Source organism: Oncorhynchus mykiss, chromosome 25 (genome assembly GCF_057628025.1).
Source record: "Oncorhynchus mykiss isolate SJ-2025 chromosome 25, ASM5762802v1, whole genome shotgun sequence".
Classification (NCBI taxonomy): Eukaryota; Metazoa; Chordata; class Actinopteri; order Salmoniformes; family Salmonidae; genus Oncorhynchus; species Oncorhynchus mykiss.
In genome coordinates, this window is record NC_143046.1 from 38,075,313 (window position 1) to 38,098,930 (window position 23,618).

At 42.5% G+C, this 23,618-nt stretch overlaps 1 protein-coding gene across 1 annotated transcript; it reads right to left on the reverse strand.

Annotated features, from left to right (window-relative positions):
- Nucleotides 1-1,565: 1,565 nt before the first annotated feature.
- LOC110505119 (leucine-rich repeat, immunoglobulin-like domain and transmembrane domain-containing protein 3) lies at nucleotides 1,566-21,877 on the reverse strand. Its single transcript, XM_021584106.3, has 4 exons — nucleotides 21,576-21,877; nucleotides 19,693-20,159; nucleotides 2,899-3,204; nucleotides 1,566-2,686 (listed from the first exon to the last, which is right to left on the reverse strand). The coding sequence occupies exons 1-4, from the start codon at nucleotides 21,689-21,691 to the stop codon at nucleotides 1,638-1,640; spliced, it is 1,938 nt and encodes a 645-aa protein (XP_021439781.2). The 5' UTR covers nucleotides 21,692-21,877; the 3' UTR covers nucleotides 1,566-1,637.
- Nucleotides 21,878-23,618: the final 1,741 nt, after the last annotated feature.

Sequence of the window (23,618 nt, forward strand, 5' to 3'; positions counted from 1 at the left end):
CCATTGGATGAATCCCAGAACATATTCCAGTCTGTGATAGCAAAACAGTCTGACCAACCACTGAGGTACTCTACCTCAGGCGAGCAATACCTCGAGACTTCCTTAATATTAGACATTATTGACAAGTAGACAAATCCCCCACACCTCGTCTTGCCAGATGTAGCTGTTCTGTCCTGCCAATGCACAGAAAACTCAGCCAACTGTATATTATCCTGTTTGCAGTTCAGCCACGACTTGGTGAAACATAAGATATTCCAGTTTTTAATGTCTGATTGCACGTTGGCCAATAGAACGGATGGTAGAGGCGGGTTACCCGCTCGTCGATGAATTCTCACAAGACACCCCGATCTCTGCCCCATTTATTTCCTTATTTTATTCATGCGAATGATGAGGATTTGGGCCTGGTCTCCGAGAAGCAGTATATCCTTCGCGTCAAACTCATTAAAGAAAAGTCTTCATCCAGTTTGAGGTGAGTAATCGCTGTTCTGATATTCAGAAGCACTTTTCGGTCACAAGAGACGGTAACAGTAACATTATGTACAAAATAAATTACAGACAATGCAAAAAAATAAACAAAATACCACAGTTGGTTAGGAGCCTGTAAAACATCAGCCTCCCTCCTGTGCCATTATCGATGCCACTATTCAAATAGTAAAAAGTTTATATTTGGTCCAATATTCATAGCGTGCAATGACTACATCAAGCCTGTGACTCTACTCATTTGTTGGATGCATTTGCTGGTTTTTATTTTGGTTGTGTTTCAGATTATTTTGTTCCCAATAAGTAAGGTATTGCATCATTTTGGAGTCACTTTTATTGTAAATAAGAATAGGAGATGTTTCTAAACACTTGCATCCATGATTACGGATAATCCTTAATGAATAGTGAATAATGATGAGTGAGAAAGTTATGGAGGCATACATTTCAAACCCGCCAAAAAATGCTAACCTCCCATGTTATTGCAATGGTCAGAGGTTAGCATGTCTTGCCGGTCTGTAACTTTCTCACTCATCATTATTCACAACTCTTTCAGGACTATCCGTAACCATGGTAGCATCCACATTAATGTAGAAGTGTTTACAAACATACTCTAGTCTTATTTACAATGAAGTGATTCCAAAATGACACAATGCATAATTTACCATTCATTTCTATTGGGCACAAAATAATCTGAAATACAACCAAAACAAACAGCAAATGCATCCAACATATAATTATTGCGTGCTAGGAATATGGGACCATATAATACACGTTTGACTACTTAAATACACATATAAGTGAATTTATCCAAATACATTTGGAGGGACTATGTACAAAAAGTGCTGTAATTTCTGAACAGTTCACCCTCAAATTAAAGCTGACAGTCTGCACTAAACCCCATAGTCATTGTATCATTTCAAATCCAAATTGCTGGAATACAAACAACAAAACATTTGTCACTGTCCCAATACTTTTGGAGGTAACTGTATCCCAAAGTTTTTTTTTTTATTACAAAGAAATTAGGGCTGTAACAAACAGTGATTCATCTGGCAATTATTGTCATAAAAGTTTTGAACACGCAAAACCTTGTAGTTTTCCTCAAAAATGTATCCAGATTTAATATTAACTTTCGAGTCATGTAGAGTCTTAATCTAACGCTAGCACAAAAATTCTGATCTGGAACTGTCACTCTTGTATGTCATTTGTGAGTCAATGCTCGACCTGGAGCAGAGGAGCATCCTCTCTTGGGACTCCTTGGTCTGCCTGTAGGTCCACAATTCAGCGGGATTAGCGTTGAAGGTCCTCTGCTTCATTGATATTGTCTCAAACTTCACATATGTGTCTTTAGATAGCTCCTCGTCCGAGGAAGGCACATTGCTCCTACAATAGAGTGAGAGGATCTTGTAGACCAGCAAACCAATGACAGGTAAAGCCACGGCGCAGGCAAAGCTGCTGATGATCATCAGCAGCTTGTTCGCAGCATTGTCCTCAACAAGGTCCAGAGTAAAGAAGTTGATACAGGGGTCTTTTCCCGCGGCACTTCCCTTGGAAACCAGACAGACCTGGTACCTCATTCCAGAAGTCAAGCCTTCGAGTAGAACTTTGCCACTCCCGGCATCGGTATCCATTGTCCTTTTGGAGTTGTCCTCCTCATCATAAGTGGAGTAAACAACGGTGAGAGGTGCATTGCTCGGCAAACCTTCGGTCGTCCAGAGTAGAACCGCGCTATCCGGCGTTTCCTCCACGATCTCGAGATCTTGGACAGACTTGGAAGCATCTTTCTTTTCACTCTGATCCGCCGCTAGCTTCCTGTCGCTGCCTTGCGGGGTCTCGGATGGTTTGGATGGTGCTATCTGCTGCACGTTGCTGGGCGTGGGTTTCTTCTTGGTGAGGATGGGTGGCAAGATGTCTGGATGCGTGGTGGTAGGTGGGGCGGTGGTGGTAGACGGTGCACTAGGGGAGTTTGAGAAGCCAGTTTCAGGAGCAGAGGACGTTGTGGAGGGGCTATTCCCTGCAGCCTCTATGTCTGGCCTCTCTGGAGGCATGTTTGTAGTGACATAACCTGCCACAGACAGGGTGATGGCAGCCTCTGCGTTGCCGGCAAAGTTCTTAGCCTTGCAGCTGTACTCCCCGTTGTCTTTGTACGAGACCCCATTCAGGCTGATGATGGACCATCGGACACCCTCTCCTGGAGACTCCTGGACAACTATAGGTAGATCATGAAAATGCAAACACTTCAACATTGCCAAGATGTAGACTTTATCTTTTTGAAGCACAAATATTATTTTATTGAATCACAACTGTAGAACATAAGTAAATCTTAACAAAGGAATTTGTTCATTTAAAACAATTTTTATAAACATGTTGAATAACACACTGTATGCATTTTCTTATAATAAAATGTGTCACTGTTGATACCTGTGTTGTTGACACGTGAGCCATCTGAAGTAGTCCAGATGAGGGTAGGCGTGGGGTAACCCGTGGCATCACACCGCAGGAGCACATTGCTGCCCACCGAGGCTGTGATCTTGGTGGCTGACATCATGACGGATGGCTTGAGACATTGGTCCAGTTCCACCCTTTGGAACTTAACACCAGCCAGGTTTTCAGGCCCGCTGCAATGTAGGAACTGGTCCATTAGTACCACTGACGTGTCAGACATTTTGGAAAGCTCGATCAGCTTGGAGATCCTGCAGTCGCAGACCCACAGGTTGTCCTGAAGACCTGCAGAGGACAAAAGTGGAAATGTTTGCGACTGTTATGTTCAATTCAACTTACATTTGTGTTTGTGAAAAGGTTGGGAACATGGCAGTGGATCCGAGATTAAGAACATGCAAACAATGCTGTGATCAATGCTAATGCTAATGTGGCTATTAAGGTAAATTGCAGTTTATCCTAGCTCATACACAAATTATACACATTTTGTACTTTAGTTGAAGTATACCTCTATCATGATATGTTCTCATCTCTGTACATCTTGTACATATCTAAGTTCAACAAAATCATTCACTGGATAATATGCTATGATTTCCATGTTCATAAATATTTCCACCCAAGTTATAGAACAAAAACTATACATAGTTACTTTTTTGAACAGCTAGAATTGTAATTCAGTATTCTGATTCTAGGTATGCATATAGTGTCACAACTGAGCCATCTTTCTGCAATGATCAGATTTACCAAACCGCTTACCCCTTTAAAGTAGGACGATGCAGATGCAAATAAAATACGACTGATCATTGGTCAGAAATCAGATCAGATTGTGATGTCATGTTGTGGGCCAATAACTCCATTCCACCAGAACATAATACAATTATTGTACCCTATCATCATTTTCACAATTTCGGTGTTATTTCGACCACACAGTGTGGAAATACCATTATAAACTACAGGGAAATCACATTTTTGATTGCACTGTCCCTTCAAGGCAACACAATTACACACAATATTATTGAGTAGTAAACCCAAAACATTAGTGTTTCACAAACACAACTTTAACATTGCTTAATGTATTTGATAATTTGCCATTTTAACCCACTTTGTCAGGCATTGTTGAGCACAGTGCTCAATCCACCAGCAGTAATGGGCTCCCGAGGGGTGCAGCGGTCTAAGGCACTGCATCTGAGTGCTAGAGGCGTCACTACAGGCCCTGTTTGCTTCTGGCTGTATCACAACCGGGCATGATTGGGAGTCCCATAGGGCGGAGCACAATTGGCCCAGCATCATCAGGGTTAGGGTTTGGCCGGGGTAGGTAGTCATTGTAAATAAGAATGTGTTCTTAATACCTAGCTAAATAAATAAAAAATATGAAAAACATTGGAGGTAGAACCAAAGTGTTGCAGCGTGCTGTGTTTGCCTCTGTCATGAAGAGTTGTGATTGTAGAAATCGGTGGGTCTCAGTTTTGATATCTGTTCATCCTGATCCATTACACCTCATGGCACAGCAGGCTGCTTAATACTAAAGTAGAAATATAATTTTCTTTCTTCAAACATGCATAAGACATTGTCAAATTATCATCAAGTCTAAACATTTTTAATTACCCACAATCCTCTAAAAACAGAGCCCCGTGGCACATTGTTGCAAGAACTTAAAATTATGACGTTTATAGAAATATTATTAAAGTGGAGTAAATAAATCACTCGATGTTCTATCTCTTTGGTTACCCGCATCAAGATACTTACATTTTGAGCGCCATATTAACTTGGATTTGTTTTTAAAGGTAGACTCACATAGTCACACAAAGTATCTGCGCATGTGCACAGGTTTGCTTCACGTTGTGTACAGTGTAGTAGCTAGGGCACCAGAACAGTGGAGAAGTTGAGCCTCATGCTTCAGCGCTCTTAGTTGTGGCAGAAATGTACCCACTCTGCAGTTTACTTCCTCCATCTACGTCATATCATTGAGTCTAACTTTACATTTTTGTGTATAATGAAATTAACAAAAAAATCGAAATGACATGCAATTATATGTAGTTTCTTTTTTTTATTGTCAGTTTCAAGTCACCCCAGAATATCTTTTATGTACACATAACCGTTCACACACACACACACACACACACACACACACACACACACACACACACACACACACACACACACACACACACACACACACACACACACACACGTGGAAGTGCAAGTATGTTGCAGAAACCCTGTAACCTTTCCTGCAGTCAAATAAACAAATCTCCCTCTAGTGGCCTCATGGGTGGAATGTTATTAATATATCTCATAATTTCATAATTAATGAACATTATTTATTTTCAAACGCCGAAAATTTAGTGTTTCTATGTCAAACGGTTTTGTTATATTACAGTCTTTTGAGATGTACAGTGCATTTGGAAAGTATTCAGACCCCTTGAATTTTCCACATTTTATTACGTTACAGCCTTATTCTAAAATTGATTGAATAATCACATACTCATCACATACAATACCCCATAACGACAAAGCGAAAACAGGTGTTTAGTGGCTTTTATCATACTTAAATGGAAGAAGTTTGGAACCACAAAGACTCGGCGGAAAGGGTCTCGGTCAGGGAGGTGACTAAGAACCCAATGTTCACTCCGACAGAGCACCGGAGTTCCTCTGTGGAGATGGAAGAACCTTCCAGAAGGACAATCATCTCTGCAGCACTCCACCAATCAGGCCTTCATGGGAGAGTGACCAGACAGAACCCAATCCTCAGTAAAATGCACATGACAGCCTGCTTGGAGTTTGCCAAAAGGCACCTAAAGGACTCAGACCATGAGGAACAACATTCTTTGGTCTGATGAAACCAAGATTGAACTCTTTGGCCTGAATGTCCCGCGTCACATCTTAAGGAAATCTGGCACCATCCCTATGGTGTAGCATGGTGGTGGCAGCATCATGCTTTGGAGATTCTTTCAGCTTCAGGGACTAGGAGACTAGTCAGGGTTGAGGGAAGGATGAATGGAGTACAGAGATATCCTGAAAGTACAGAGAGATCCTGAAAACCTACTCCATAGCGCTCAGGACCTCAGACTGGGGAAAGTTTCACCTTCCAACAGGACAATGAACCTAAACACACAGCCAAAACAATGCAGGAGTAGCTTTGGGACAAGTCTCTGAATGTCCTCGAGTGGCCCAGCCAGAGCCCAGACGTGAACCTGGTCGAACATCTCTGGAGAGACCTGAAAAGATACCTGAAAATAGCTGTGCTGTGATGCTCCCCATCCAACCTTACAGAGCTTGAGAAAATCTGCAGAGAAGAATTTGATAAATTCCCCAAAGACAGGTGTTTCAAGCTTGTAGTGTCATACCCAAGACGACTCAATGCGGTAAATGCTGCCAAAGGTGCTTCAACAAGTGCTGAGTAAAGGCTCTGAATACTTATGTAAATGTCATATTTCAGTTTTTTTTATTTAAATACAATTGCAAACAAAACTTCAAAAAACCTGTTTTTTTTTCATTATTGGGTATTATGTGTAGATTGTTGAGGGGGAAAAACAATTTAATCAATTTTAGAATACGGCTGTAACGTAACAAAATGTGAAAAAAGTCAAGGTGTCTGAATAATTTCCGAATGCAAAATATATACTGTTGAGGATATGGCAGACATACGCCCCCTTTGGAGAGATTGGGTACCCCTAGTAAACTGGAAAAAAAATCTGTCAAAAATTGTTATTATTGGATAGAAAACACTCTAAAGATTCTAAAACCGTTGGAATTATGTCTGTAAGTATAGCAGAACTCACAGGGCAGGCATTCTTCCAAACTAGTTTTTGTGGCCATGAAAGTTGGAGCAACTTTGACGTCATGGCCCCCACCCTTCCCAACCAGCTATGATTCTGCGGACACTTTCTATCTCTTCCGCTAGATGTCCTCTTTCATTAGGGCTTCAAACCGTTCAAATCGCGCGAGAATTGACCCTATGGGAGTGAAATTAGTGCGTGCCACGAGAGAATAGGCTGTGCGTATGGGCGCGAATTGGTCACAGCCATTCCTTTGTTTCCAGCACTGAAGAGAAGGGCAGACGATGGCCGATTGAATTGAAGTTTGTTTTGCACGTCTAAAACATCATAAAGCTTGCTTCTGCACTTAGTTTGACCTGTTTAGTCGACATATAATGTGTAATTTTGAAGTTTTGATGCGCAACTTATCCGGACCAGAGGACGTTTTGGGTGCATTTCAGCTGATGTTATTAGCAGTAGCTAATACAAAGACGCAAGACTTGAAACCAAACGATGTATTGGGTAAGTATGAAGCCTTCCAGAACATTCTGAACGAAGACCATCGAAGGTAAGGGAATATTTATGCTTAAATCTGTGTTTCTGTTGACTCCAACATTACGTGGAAATGTAGCTTGGAACTGAGCGCTGTCTCACAATATGGAATAGTGTGCGATTTCTGTAACGTTAAAAATAAATCTAACACAGCGGTTGCATAAAGAAGCAGTGTATCTTTCTAACTATATGTAGAACATGTATATTTAGTCAAAGTTTATGATGTCTATTTACGTTATCTTGCCGCGCTACATAGATTTCCTGCGGGCATTTCTGAGTAATTTCTGAAGGTGAACTCACTGTAAATGGACATTTATGGATATAAATGGCATATTATTGAAAAAAAAAAATATGTACTGTGTAATATGTCATATTACTGTCATCTGATGAAGATTTTCAAAAGGTTAGTGAGCGATTTATTTTTTAATCCTGCGTTTGTTGATTGCATGTTTTGGCTATTGAAATGAGCTGTGTCTGGTGGTGGTTTTACATATATATGTGCTATGTTTTCGCCGTAAAACATTTTAGAAATCTGACTTGCTGGCTAGATGAACAAGATGTTTATCTTTCATTTGAGCTATTGGACTTGTTAATGTGTGGAGGTTAAATATTTTTAAGAATATTTTTGCGTTCCATGCGCCACCGTTTCAGCTGCACGTGGGAGGGTTGATCCCCAATTGGGAACCAATATCGTAAACAGGTTAAAGTGTAATATTGTGATGCAAACTCAAAATTGAATACATTTCAACTCTATATCTAACATGATACTGGTGTTACTTTTTTTAAGCCCATAACCATATGTGTGAGGTGTATCCTTTTGTTTCAAAGTAGATGTGTTTAAGACTACCAAGAAACCCTGATTTAGCCCACTGTAGTAAAATTAACCAGATTAGATGTACTTAACAGCGGCCAACCCAACAGCAAACTCTAAATCGGGTGTTGGCTTTTTTCACAACATACTACAGTGTACCTGTTTTTCTTTTAAAGGTGCAATCTGCAGTTGTTACATTTTTGGCTTTTAAATGAATTATATACTGTATACCCATTGATCATTGAATATTATAAACTGGGTGGTTCGAGCCCTGAATGCTGATTGGCTGACAGCTGTGGTATATAAGACCACATAGCACGGGTATGAAAAAACATGTATTTTTACTGCTCTAATAACGTTGGTAACCAGTTTACTATAGCAATAAGGCATTTCATGTATTTTTGGTATATTGCCAATATTGCCAAGGGCTGTATCCAGGCACTCCACGTTGCGTCATGCGTAAGAACAGTCCTTAGCCGTGGTACAGTTTATAGGCCATATATACCACACCCACTCGAGCCTTATTGCTTAATTATCAATAATTCATTAATTCAGTTTTTTTAAATAAACGTCCCATTGTAACTGTAAGTCCCTAACCAAGTCCCCATTTATTTTTTTATGTTTTATTGTTTCCGAATGCTCTTAAAGTGTGATACATCAGTGGATAAATCAGTTGGTACATCAGCTTTCCATTCAGCATTTGACATGTCAATTAAAAGTACATCTGAGGGCCCGCTTACACCTTCAGACACCTTCACAATCTGTCAGATTTAGTGTCAAGCCCAAAATACATGGCATGTTTGTGCAAATCAAAACATGGAAAAATAGTAAATTAGATTCGTCAAAGCCAGGGGTCAGAAACGTACTATCAATGCATGCTAACTTTAACTCCCCACTTCTTATGAGGTGGATCAAGAGGCGCATTTAACAAGCAATGCATTAGCAAACATTTGCTGTGAACTGTGTTTGTTAAAAACATGATTTGTAAAAAAAATAATTTGCACAAACATTGCATTCCGTTAGTTCGAGCTATTCTTGCTGATAACATAATGGACCGACCATGCAAAATGTTGGCTTTAGCTATGGCTTCCGCCATAATGGATTACTTTTCAGATCCTATTCCCCATGTCACGGAGTGGCTGCAGATTTTAGTGGGTGTATCAACACCGAAAAGTGAGTCAAGGTTCATGTGCATAGAGAAATAGAATGAATAGAATGGGCTTGGAACCTCTAACACTGGACATTTAATAACTGGTAAACTCATGATACAATATTTTCCATGGTAACATAGAATGTTTATTCAAATTATGTTAACTGATGTGGCTCATGCAATGAAATTACATTTTTGTAATGTCAGTTGAGCTGAATCAACAAATCACAGCACATGTTGATGGGTACACTTCCTGCTTTTGCGTCTTGCTTTTGCTTCTTGCTGTGCTCCTATGGGTACAATCTCAATAGCCGCCAGTCCCCCCATTATGCCACCATGGACTTAAATGGGGACGCCCATTCTATTCATAAAATGTATATGGTTATGGAGAAAGTCATCTCTCGCTACAACGACTTCGCCTTTCGGTCTCATTTTCGGATGAGACGACAGAGATGGTCGCCTCGCTTCAGGTCCTTAGGAAACTATGCAGTTGTTTTTTTTTTATGTATTATTTCTTACATTGTGAGCCAGAAAATCTCAAGTGTTATTATATACAGCCAGGAAGAACTATTGGATATAAAAGTGACGTCAAATTACCAACATTACGACCAGGAATACGTCTTTCCTAAAGCGGATCCTTCATTCGAACCTTCACCCTGGACATGGGATCTTATCCCAGAGGCTGGCCCAAAACAACACGGTCGCCGCAGAAGAGGCAGACGGAGTGGCCTACTGGTCAAACTCAGAAGGTGAGCACACCATCCACCGCTTCCAGAACATATTACTCGCCAATGTCCAATCTCTAGATGATGAGGTGGACGAAATTAGGGCATGAGTTGCCTTCCAGAGAGACATCAGAGATTGTAACATTCTCTGTTTCACGGAAACATGGCTCACTTGGGATATGTTGTCAGAGTCGCATTCTGGATCGTTGCTACTCTAACTTCCGCGAAACATACAAAGCCCTCCCCGCCCTGCCTTCGGCATATCTGACTGTGCTCAGGTCTATCCAAAACTGGTCTGACCAATCGGATTCCACGCTTCAAGATTGCTTCGATCATGTGGGCTGGGATATGTTCCGGATAGCCTCAGACAACAACATTGATGTAGACGCTGACTTGGAGAGCGAGTTTAATAGCAAGTGCATCAGAGATGTCGAATCCACCGTGACAATTAAAATCTTTCCTAACCAGAAACCGTGGATTGAAGGCAGCATTCATGCAAGACTGAAAGCGCTAACCATCGCTTTTAATCAAGGCAAGGAGACTGGAACCATGACCGAATACAAACAGTGCAGCTATCCCCTCCACAAGGCAATCAAACAAGCAAAGAGTCAGTGTAGAGACAAAATAGAGTCGCAATTCTACGGCTCAAACACGAGACGTATGTGGCAGGGTCTGCAGTCAATCACAGATTACAAAAAGAAAACAAGCCCTGTCGCAGACATCGACATCTTGCTACCACGCACCCTTATTGGGCCCCAGTGTTGAGGATCAGCAGGGTAGAGATGTGGTTTCCTACCTTCACCACCTGGGGGAGACCTTGGGTCTCGACCCCGCCCTGTGCAACTGGGTCCTGGACTTTCTGACGGGCCAACCCCAGGTAGTGAAGATAGGAAACAACATCTCCACCCTGCTGATCATCAACACTGGCGCCCCACAAGGATGTGTTCTCAGCCCTCTCCTGTACTCCTTGTTCACCCATGACTGTGTGGCCACACAACAGTGGTAGGCTTGATTACCAACAACAACGAGACGGTCTACATGGAGGAGGTGAGGGCCCCCTGAGTGTGGTGTCAGATGATCGTGGACTTCAGGAAACAGCAGAGGGAGCACCCCCCATCCACATCGATGGGGCAGTAACGGAGAAGGTGGGACGTTTTAAGTTCCTCAACATATACATCACGGACAAACTGAAATGGTCCACCCACACAGACAGCGTGGTGAAGAAGGCACAATAGCGACCTCTTCAACCTCAGGAGGCTGAAGAAATGTGGCTTGTCACCTAAAAACACTCACTAACTTTTACAGATGCACAATCGAGAGCATCCTGTCGGGCTGTATCAACACCTGGTACGGTAACTGCACCGCCCTCAACCGCAAGGCTGTTCAGAGGGTAGTGGGGTCTGCACAACACATCAAACTATCTGTCCTCCAGGACACCTACAGCACTGATGTCACAGGAAGGCCAAAAAGATCATCAAGGACAACAACCACCCGAGCCACCGCTTGTTCACCCCGCTATCATCAAGACAGCGAGGTCAGTACAGGTACATCAAAGCTGGGACCGAGAGACTGAAAAGCAGCTTCTATCTCAAGGCCATCAGACAGCAATCATTAACTCAGAGGCTGCTGCCTACATTGAGACCCAATCACTGGCCACTTTAATAAATGGATCACTAGTCACTTTCTACAATGCACTCTAAATAATGCCACTTTAATAACGTTTACATATCGTACATTACTCATATATCTCATGTATATACTGTATTTTATACCATATGTTGCTCATCCATATACTTACATGTACATATTCTCATTCACCCCTTTAGATTTGTGTGTATTAGGTAGTTGTTGGGGAATTGTTAGATTACTTGTTAGATATTACTGCATTGTCCGAACTAGAAGCACAAGCTTTTTGCTACACTCGTATTAACATCTGCTAACCATGTGTATGCGACAAATAACATTTGATTTGATTTGATTTGCAATATCTTAGGTCAATAAGTATTCAACCCCTTTGGAATGGCAAGTCTAAATAAGTTCAAGAGTAAAAAATGTGCTTAACAAGTCACATAATAAATTGCATGGAATCACTCCGAGTGCAATAATAGTGTTAAACATGATTTTTGAATGACTACCTTACAGTATCTCTGTGCCCCACACATACATTGTTAGGTCCCTCAGTCGAGCAGTGAACTTCAAACACCGATTCAACCACAAACACCAGTGAGTTTTCCCAATGCCTCTCAAAGAAGGGCACCTTTACAGGTAAAAATAAAAAAGCAGACATTGAATTTCCCTTTGAGCATGGTGAAATGATTAATTACACTTTGGATGGTGTATCACTAACATAGAGAGGCTGCTGCGGCCATCGCTCATCCATATACTTATATGTGCATATTCGTATTCATCCCTTTACATTTCTGTGTGTAAGGTAGTTGTTGTGAATTTGTTTGATTACTAGATATTAGATATTAGATATTAGTGCATTGTCTAGATTGTCGGAACTAGCACAAGCATTTTGCATTAACAGCTGTTAACCATGTGTATGTGACCAATAAAATTTGATTTGGAAACCTTTCAGGTAATTTACATGTCTAGACGGCCTCTTTGTTTTGATTAAAGTAGTCTTAACAAAGTTTAGCGTCACGGAAATCCCCAATGATTGCAGCATCTAGTTAGGGGGTTCCCAGGTGTGATTGGGTGCATACATGTTGATGGCACTCACATTCCCATCAGGGGGCCTTCCGAAATACGGGATGCCTACATAAATTGTAAAGGCCAGCCCAGCTTCCAGCTGCAAGCTGTGTGCGGCATGGCTATGCGGGCAACGCTAGTTCTGTGCATGATGCATGCTTGTATAGAACCAGCGACGTAAAGGCCCACCCTCTGCCAGAGCAGTACCACCTCTTGGGCTACTGCTTATCCCTTAAGCCTGGATCTAAATGTGCCATTCAGGGACAATGGTCAACTGGACGAAAACAAGAGATTGAAGCAGATCCACAGCTCCACCCGAGTCAAAATTGAGACATCCTTTGGGCTGTTAAAGTGGAAATGGAGTAGGTTCCAACTTCTGAACATGCTGCTGCTGGAGAAAATCACAGATACCATCGCGAATGCTTGACTCCTCCACAACATTTTTTTATGTTTTTATTTAACCTTTATTTAACTGGTTCTCATTCAACATGGTCCTTATCTATTAGGGCAGTACCAGTCTGACAGTACCAGTCAAAAGTTTGGACACACATACTCATTCAAGGGTTTTTCTCTATTTTTACAATTTCCGACATTGTAGAATAATAAGGAAGACATCAAAACTATGCAATAACACACATGGAATCATGTAGTAACCAAAATAAATGTTAAACAATTCTAAATATATTTTACATTTTTGATTCTTCAAGTTACTGTAGCCACCCTTTGCCTTAATGACAACTTTGCACATGCTTGGCATTCTCTCAACCAGCATCACCTGGAATGCTTTTCCAACAGTTTTGAAGGAGTTCCCACATATACTGAGCAATTGTTGGCTGCTTTTCCTTCACTCTGCGGTCCAACTCATCCAAAACCATCTTTTTGGGTTGAGGTCATCTGATGCAGCACTCCATCACACTTCTTCTTGGTCAAATAGTCTGGAAGTGTGTTGGGTTATTATCCTGTTGAAAAACAATTGATAGGCCTCCCGGGTGGCGCAGTGGTTAAGGGTGCAGTACTGCAGCGCCAGCTGTGCCATCAGAATCCCTGGGTTCGCGCCCAGGCTCTGTCGTAACCGGCTGCGACCGGGAGGTCCGTGGGGCGACGCACAATTGGCCTAGTGTCGCCCGGGTTAGGGAGGGCTTGGTCGGTAGGGGTGTCCTTGTCTCATCGTGCACCAGCGACTCCTGTGGCTGTTCTTGCCATAATATGGACTTGATATTTTACCAAATAGGGCTATCTTCTGTGTACCACACCTACCTTGTCACAACACAACTGATTGGCTCAAACACATTAAGAAGCAAAGAAATTCCACAAATTAACTTTTAACAGGGCTCATCTGCAGCGCCAGCTGTGCCATCAGAATCCCTGGGTTCGCGCCCAGGCTCTGTCGTAACCGGCCGTGACCGGGAGGTCCGTGGGGCGACGCACAATTGGCCTAGCGTCGCCCGGGTTAGGGAGGGCTTGGTCGGTAGGGGTGTCCTTGTCTCATCGCGCACCAGCGACTCCTGTGGCGGGCTGGGCGCAGTGTACGCTAACCAAGGTGGCCGGGTGCTCCGGCGCATTGGTGCTGCTGGCTTCCGGGTTGGATGTGCGCTGTGTTAAGAAGCAGTGCGGCTTGGTTTGGTTGTGTATCGGAGGACGCATGACAATCTTCGTCTCTCCCGAGCCCGTACGGGAGTTGTAGCGATGAGACAAGATAGTAGCTACTACAACAATTGGAAAAAAGCAGACTGTCATTTCTCTTTGCTTATTTAAGCTGTTCTTGCCATAATATGGACTTGATATTTTACCAAATAGGGCTATCTTCTGTGTACCACACCTACCTTGTCACAACACAACTGATTGGCTCAAACACATTAAGAAGCAAAGAAATTCCACAAATTAACTTTTAACAGGGCTCATCTGCAGCGCCAGCTGTGCCATCAGAATCCCTGGGTTCGCGCCCAGGCTCTGTCGTAACCGGCCGCGACCGGGAGGTCCGTGGGGCGACGCACAATTGGCCTAGCGTCGCCCGGGTTAGGGAGGGCTTGGTCGGTAGGGGTGTCCTTGTCTCATCGCGCACCAGCGACTCCTGTGGCGGGCTGGGCGCAGTGTACGCTAACCAAGGTGGCCGGGTGCTCCGGCGCATTGGTGCTGCTGGCTTCCGGGTTGGATGTGCGCTGTGTTAAGAAGCAGTGCGGCTTGGTTTGGTTGTGTATCGGAGGACGCATGACTTTCAACCTTCGTCTCTCCCGAGCCCGTACGGGAGTTGTAGCGATGAGACAAGATAGTAGCTACTACAACAATTGGAAAAAAGCAGACTGTCATTTCTCTTTGCTTATTTAAGCTGTTCTTGCCATAATATGGACTTGATATTTTACCAAATAGGGCTATCTTCTGTGTACCACACCTACCTTGTCACAACACAACTGATTGGCTCAAACACATTAAGAAGCAAAGAAATTCCACAAATTAACTTTTAACAGGGCTCATCTGCAGCGCCAGCTGTGCCATCAGAATCCCTGGGTTCGCGCCCAGGCTCTGTCGTAACCGGCCGTGACCGGGAGGTCCGTGGGGCGACGCACAATTGGCCTAGCGTCGCCCGGGTTAGGGAGGGCTTGGTCGGTAGGGGTGTCCTTGTCTCATCGCGCACCAGCGACTCCTGTGGCGGGCTGGGCGCAGTGTACGCTAACCAAGGTGGCCGGGTGCTCCGGCGCATTGGTGCTGCTGGCTTCCGGGTTGGATGTGCGCTGTGTTAAGAAGCAGTGCGGCTTGGTTTGGTTGTGTATCGGAGGACGCATGACTTTCAACCTTCGTCTCTCCCGAGCCCGTACGGGAGTTGTAGCGATGAGACAAGATAGTAGCTACTACAACAATTGGAAAAAAGCAGACTGTCATTTCTCTTTGCTTATTTAAGCTGTTCTTGCCATAATATGGACTTGATATTTTACCAAATAGGGCTATCTTCTGTGTACCACACCTACCTTGTCACAACACAACTGATTGGCTCAAACACATTAAGAAGCAAAGAAATTCCACAAATTAACTTTTAACAGGGCTCATCTGCAGCGCCAGCTGTGCCATCAGAATCCCTGGGTTCGCGCCCAGGCTCTGTCGTAACCGGCCGCGACCGGGAGGTCCGTGGGGCGACGCACAATTGGCCTAGCGTCGCCCGGGTTAGGGAGGGCTTGGTCGGTAGGGGTGTCCTTGTCTCATCGCGCACCAGCGACTCCTGTGGCGGGCTGGGCGCAGTGTACGCTAACCAAGGTGGCCGGGTGCTCCGGCGCATTAGTGCTGCTGGCTTCCGGGTTGGATGTGCGCTGTGTTAAGAAGCAGTGCGGCTTGGTTTGGTTGTGTATCGGAGGACGCATGACAATCTTCGTCTCTCCCGAGCCCGTACGGGAGTTGTAGCGATGAGACAAGATAGTAGCTACTACAACAATTGGAAAAAAGCAGACTGTCATTTCTCTTTGCTTATTTAAGCTGTTCTTGCCATAATATGGACTTGATATTTTACCAAATAGGGCTATCTTCTGTGTACCACACCTACCTTGTCACAACACAACTGATTGGCTCAAACACATTAAGAAGCAAAGAAATTCCACAAATTAACTTTTAACAGGGCTCATCTGTTAATTAAATTTCATTACAGGTGACTACCTCATGAAGCTGTTTGAGAGAAAGCCAAGAGTGTGCAAAGCTGACATCAAGGCAAAGGGTGGCTACTTTGAGGAATCTAAAATATATTTTGATTTGTTTAACACGTTTTTGGTTACTACATGATTACATATGTATTATTTCATCGTTTTGTTGTCTTCACTAGTACCCTATAACGTGGAAAATAGTAAAAAAAATCAAATAAACCTTGAATAGGTAGGTGTGTCCAAACTTTTACTGGTTCTGTAGATGAAGACCTTGTTGTGGCATATATTACATAGAGCCAGTCCCTGATCCTGTCCAGAAGAGGGACAGCAAAATGCACCTGCTCTACAAAAATGTATAATTATTGTTGATACATTTTCTCTGGTGTCCATGTTTAAAGAAATAGCACTTTCAATGGTTGAGGTGCTTGACATGTTGTAGAATGAAAAGGAATATAATAACTTTTACAGAAATAACTTTATTTTGCAGAGAGAACAAGATAAGAACTGACAGGGAAAACAGACAAACATTTTCTATGAGATTGCATACATAAATAACAAGACTATAAAATTGAAAAACATTTTTTTAAATTGGGTTTAATTGACTATAAAATTGAGAAACAATGATCGACTTCAATTAACAATCACTGCTCACAAAAAAATAAAATAACAAATATTTACTTCAATTTCACGAATTCTGTTTCAGGCCTACAATAGATACTCATATAATCTAACAATATAATGCTTATCTTTATACAAAATGTTCTGATCGCAAATTTACAAATTAGCCTCCTTTTGTACATCTATATCTGTATAGCAGACGCAGTAGCCATCTGACATAAATAAATGCATGTTGGTGTCGAAGCAAGCTACCAGTATATCTCTATCTCTCTGGGGTTAGGCCTAAGCTTCACTTCCTCCATATAGGCTATATATAATACATGACCAAAAGTATGTGGACACCTGCTTGTCAAACATCTCATTTCAAAATCATGGACAGTAATATGGAGTTGGTCCCCCCTTTGCTCCTACTGGGAATACTTTCCACTAGATGTTGGAACATTGGGACTTGCTTCCATTCAGCCACAAGAGCATTAGTGAGGTCAGGCACTTATTTTGGGCGATAAGGCCTGGCTCGCAGTCGGAGTTCCAATTCCTCCCAAAGGTGTTCGATGGGATTCGAGGTCAGGGCTCTGTGCAGGCCAGTCAGAACCATTTCTGTATGGACCTCGCTTTGTACAGCCAATATTTATGCGCTATGCTCTTAACCACTTGGAGGTCCCGTTCTGTGAGCTTGTGTAGCCTACCACTTCGCGGCTGAGCTGTTGTTGCTCCTAGACGTTTCCACTTCACAATAACAGCACTTACAGTTGACTGGGGCAGCTCTAGTAGGGCAGAAATTTGATGAACTTACTTGTTGGAAAGGTGGCATCGGATGCCATCACTGCAAATAATATTTTGTTTTTAACTGACGTGCCTAGTTAAATAAAGGTTCAATTATAATAAAAATGATCGTGCCACGTTGAAAGTCACTAAGCGCTTCATTACGAGCCATTCTGATGACAATGTTTGTCTATGGGGATTGCATGGCTGTGTGCTTGATTTTATACACTATTGGCTGAAATAGTCAAAACACTAATTTTAAGGGGTGTCCACATACTTTCGTATATATATGCTTTAAAATGTAACACTCCACTTGAGCCCCCCCATACTTAACTAAATACAAATCTATAAATGGTATAGTTAACACTGCTCAATAATAATTGTGGGATGTGTTCCTGTTATTAGTGGTCTGTGTTGGACATAGAGACTGGTCTGAGACCTGTGTGCATGGACAAGTTCAGACCTGAGGAGGTCCAAGTCTCCCCTAACCACTGGTACAGGATCAGATTTATTCAATTTTCTAATGGTTAACCTTAGGATTGTGTGAATGTTTATAATAATTGTGGGAGTAGTTACATTTGTCCTTACGAAACAAGATTGCAATTAGAGTGCAGTGTAACTGCGGTATGGTGCAAATACTGTATCCAAAATAACATGTTTTTTTTACTGCAGTAATTTGGCTGTGTAACTGAAGCTGGAGTGCAGTATAACTTATTCCACAATTACTGCATCCAAAATGCCCCAGTCGACTGCAGTTAATGCACTTTTACTGTGGTTTCAAAACTTCTATCTTTTTTTGAAAGGGATCTCCCTCCGTAAGGGGGTGCAAGGTGACTGAGTTGATAAATACTGTGTTGAAGACAGATAAAGTAATTCATGTTTCCTACTAGCTAACTATGGTGTCTGTGTCTCCGCACTTCATAACTTAACAATAATAACTATAATTATCTTGTAACACCTAACCACAGATGTAATGGGAAACCATTAGCTAGCTAGGTTAACTTTTACTGTTCGCTAGCTAGCGTTAGCTAGAACACATAATGTTGAACGGCTAACTTCATCTTTAGCTAGGCTATTTCATTACCAATATCCATATTTGTTGATCAACTAAAAAATTAACAGATGGGTATCTAGATAGCTAGCTAGCTAAGTAATTACACACTATACTGTTACTGTTTTGTGATAGCTACAAGTTGGCTTAACTTTTTCTCCAGTAGCTCCACAACCTTGTTGTGCATCTCTCTCGCCTGTAATGTTACAACAAATCAAGAGGGTAAAAAAAGATGGATAACCTAAACAAAATAATATGAAAGATCAATAGACGCAAAGTAGAAAAGCCATACATGATGAATATAATGTCTATTACATTTAGTTCTTCAATACATATGTAAATAATATCGACTTTCTTGAATCCATCTCGGCAAAGTCCATTTTCTCTTCGTCGCCAGCTACCTTTTTGAGCTTCGTTGCCTCAAACTGTATATATTAATTGTACGTTCGCAAGCGTTTGCTAACGTTAGCGAAGGTTCGCAGACTATTCTCCTTGTTGAACACGCATCCGGTAACCTGTAGGTATTGGACCTTAATGTCCACTTCCAAAAGTTGTGGACATGATGTTGATAGTCTGTTGATAGTTTTTTGAGCATCTGTAGTAGGACTTTCCAAATAAATAGTTACCCAAATAGGTATTGGAACCTCAATGTGAAGATTGAAATATGCCTTTGGGTTAAAGTTAGCAGTCACTAAGTATACACAATGCATTTATGGGCTACGTAACGACCAACACACTCCTATGCAGGTAAATCCCATCTTCTGTTATCTCTGAATACCTGCTTTGCTGTAGGGGTGGCTAACCCACCTCCTGAAGAGCTACTGGGAGTGCAGGGTTTTGCTCCAGCCCTGCACTAATACAACTGAGTCAGCTCATCAAAGTCTTCCTGAAGAGCAGCTGATCAGTAGAAGCAAGTTTGCCAGAGATGGGCAAAAGCATGCACAACCAGTAGCTAGTGAGGGTGTGTTAAGTCCTAACCTTAAACCCTAATCTCCATATCACCCACTCACACCCTATTCTCAGTTCTCTTACCTAGCACCACTTTCTGGGACAAGTTGGAGGAGACGGGCATTCCATTGAAAGGCGGCCAGATATCCACGAAGTCCGAAGACAGAGTGGTCAACTTGTTGCTGGAGATATCCAGATAGGTGATGTTGACCAGGTATGGGGTAGCCTCCATGGCCACAGTGGTCAAGTGGTTGTTATGAAGATCCAGCGTCCTCAGACTGGGCATCTCCTTCAGGGACTTCCAGGGGAAGGTGGAAATCAGGTTCCCGTCCAGACGCAGTTCGTGGAGGACCTTGAGGTTGTAGAAGGCGGCAGGGTCCACAGAGGAGATAGAGTTGTAGGTGATCCACAGGTAGCGCAGGTCGTTCAGGTAGTAGAAGGCCTCGGTGGGGATGCGCCGCACAGCCGTCTTCTCCACCCGCAGTTTGACTGTATCCACGGGGACGTTGACGGGGATGTCGGACATGTCTGGGTCATTGCATATCACCGATCTGAGAGGAACAGAAAACATGGACTTGGTTTAAATATGTTTGTTTATGTGTAACTCTGTGTTGTTGTTTTTGTTGCACTGCTTTGCTTTATCTTGGCCAGGTCGCAGTTAAAAAAGAGATCTTGATCTCAACTGGCCTACCTGGTTAAATAAAGGGGAAATAAATAGAATACAAAAATTATACATATAAAAGAATGTGGACACCCCTTTTAAATTTGTGGATTCGGCTATTTCAGCCACACACATTGCTGACAGGTGTATGAAATCGAGCACATAGCCATGCAATCTTCATAGACAAACATTGGCAGTAGAATGGCCTTACTGAATAACTCAGTGACTTTAAACAGAGCGGATGGAGGCTGTCATAGCATCAAAAGCGGGGACCAACTCCATATTAATGCCCATGATTTTGTAATGAGATGTTCGACGAGCAGCTGTCCACATACTTTTGGCCATGTAGTTTGCATCACAAATCTTTCCTCTCTCCGTTCCATGGAGTTATATTTTTTCTGGATTGGTCAAATCGAGGGATCCATTACACAGCTTAGGCCTACCCAGTCTAGTCAGATAAGTGATTACAATTCAGGGGGGGGGGGGGGGGTGGGGTTCAGTCTGTCCTTGAGAACCACAGGGTGTGCAGGATTTTGTTTCAGCCCAGTAGCCTACTAAACTGCCTGATTCATCTGATAATCTAGCCCTTAATATGTTGAGTCATGTGTGTTAGTGCTGGGCTGGTACAAAAGCCCAGACAACGGTCCGGGATTATAGACCTCTGAGCTGGATGGCGTGTAGGCTTATACTTTGTGCTTCCACCTGCACAGTTTACTTCATACATACTTGTGGAACTTTAGAAAAGTTGTTCTAGCATCCTTTTCCTTCATCTACTTACAAACAGACTGTTTTTCAAGACTCCAAAAATGTCCAGAACTCTTGAATTCCGGTCATCCTAAACGTGTGATAGGTATTGAGAGAAAAAAGAGTGCTCCTCTATTGATCTCATAATAAGTCTAAGATGGGCATTATGTGAATTATTAGAGACCTTTGGATCACATGTTCTACTACTGTATATATGTATATTCAATCAAACCTACAATCCAGTTTCCAGGGGAAAACAAACAGCAAACCTCCTACACGTCTGCTAGAATGAATGAATGAATTTGATCAAAATTCAAATAAATCCTGAGAAGGACCCACTGTCTTGACATAATAATTAATCAAAATGTAAATGTCTCATAGTTGCCAGATGGCAAAACAGGTAAAATAATCCAGATAAAACTCATGATGAATTCTGATAATTATTATACAGTCATGGACCATTTTAAAACGATAGTGATGCTGTATATCTGTGGAAAAGGGTCCAGATTACACTATAATAAAATATCTAAAACACCGTCCTCTAAGAAACAATTGTAAATACCTGGTCCCCGTTCCATCACTCCGTCCGTGGTAAACACAAGTGCACTGGGAAGGACAAAAGGAATGGGCCACACTGAAGCAGCACAAGAAGACATGGGCGTAGAGAAGATGATGCATGGTTCACCAAATCAACCCAAAGTGCTCACATCACAAGGTCAGGAGAAAGAGGAGAGGAAAACACATCCGAATTCATTTCGAAAGGTCGAAAATAACTCATCTTAGAAAGGAAAAAATATGAATAGTCCCGGAGTCCTGAACACATAAGAAGTGCTTACAGGAGATCCATTATTAGGATGGGAGAAGGGGGAGGGGGAGGACAGTGAGACCAGATTAGCGTAGGATATTACGGGGCCGACTAGGTCACGCAAGCCAGGGCAGGGAGGATGGAAATCAGCCTTGGGGTCACGAGCGCTAATCGGCTACCACACTTCTGCCAGGGGAGGTCCCCCCCCAACACACACACACACACACACACACACACACACACACACACACACACACAGCCTTTGTCGCCCCAGTCTTTCCAGCCCTGGCCTGCCCCTATGCCTTCACACTGCTGACTCCTCCCTTACAGCTCTTCTAACCTACACTGTTATGGCACTAGCTGTGCCCGTGCTGACACTGGGCTGGGCCTTTTCCTAAAGGTTGCGTGAGGGAGCTCCAAGTGACACAAAGGTGCAAGCTGTAGTCTGGGGAGTGATTTATCTCCCTGGAGGAGACGATGGGGGTGGCTTGGGAGGCCAGACTGTACTGGGCATGGACTGACAGCTCAACAACATGGCCTCCAAGAACACACACACACATACACACACACACACACACACACAGGAAACAATGACATAAGTAGTGCTTGAGGTTCAACTCAGTCTAGAGTAATGCAGTTGTGTTTGATGTAATTGTGTGTTATAAAAGCTAATTCAAGTACATAAATGGGGCTTAAATATTAGAAATGTATGGGCTGATGTTGAAAAAATTAATGGCTATGGCTGATATTTGGTAGGGAGTTGGGGAAATTAGTTGAAGAATTGTATATATTTGTTGAAATATATCAAGCATATAATGTACTGCCAAATACAGCATTTTACATAAGGATTTCCTTCAGTGACGTGCCAGGTGAATATATCAGTAAAGTAAGAAGAATTTATCTGTATTGCGTCTGTGTGTAGCTGGTGTAGATGAGTCAGGAGCAGGACAGCAGATATGAGTAATGTACACAACTTTACTCAACAATAATCACAATACACGTCAAATAAATCCAAGGCCACAATAACGGACTGCAATACAATAAACAATCACTCACAAACAAACATGGGGGAACAGAGGGTTAAATAATGAAAAAGGAATTGGGGGGTTGAAACCAGGTGTGTAAGACAAGGACAAAACAAATGGAAAATGAAAAGTGGATCAGCGATGGCTAGAACGCCGGTGATATCGACCGCCGAACGCCACCCGAACAAAGGAGAGGGACCGACTTCAGTGGAAGTTGTGACATTATCTTGAATGAGCTCCACCTGTTATCTAAATCTAAGAGGCGTGATATTCAAATCCACTGGGAATAAATAGCTACTTCACACATCTATTGCATGGAGAACATGAAAATACACATATTTCTAGGAAAGATGGATACGTTAGCCATTTTACTCATCAAAACAGAATAGTGATAAATGATTTGTGATTTTTATATATTTAGCTATGAGTAAATCAGAAACAGATTGTTGCTGGTCTTACCTTGATCGTGACTAAGAGAAAGAAGGTTATCTGGTGGTAGAAAAGCAGTTGGTTGGGTAGTACTTTTGCCTGTGTGGGTAATACAGCAATACATACATACATACATACATACAGTGCCTTGCGAAAGTATTCGGCCCCCTTGAACTTTGCGACCTTTTGCCACATTTCAGGCTTCAAACATAAAGATATAAAACTGTATTTTTTTTGTGAAGAATCAACAACAAGTGGGACACAATCATGAAGTGGAACGACATTTATTGGATATTTCAAACTTTTTTAACAAATCAAAAACTGAAAAATTGGGCGTGCAAAATTA

What these genes read in the sequence shown, in the direction of transcription:
- LOC110505119 (XM_021584106.3), bottom strand. Translation starts at nt 21,691, where the DNA reads ATGCATCATCTTCTCTACGCCCATGTCTTCTTGTGCTGCTTCAGTGTG. An exon ending in AGTGATGGAACGGGGACCAG is followed by an intron (nt 20,160 to 21,575) that starts GTATTTACAATT and finishes TGTTCCTCTCAG; the next exon opens with ATCGGTGATATGCAATGACC. An exon ending in GTCCCAGAAAGTGGTGCTAG is followed by an intron (nt 3,205 to 19,692) that starts GTAAGAGAACTG and finishes TGTCCTCTGCAG; the next exon opens with GTCTTCAGGACAACCTGTGG.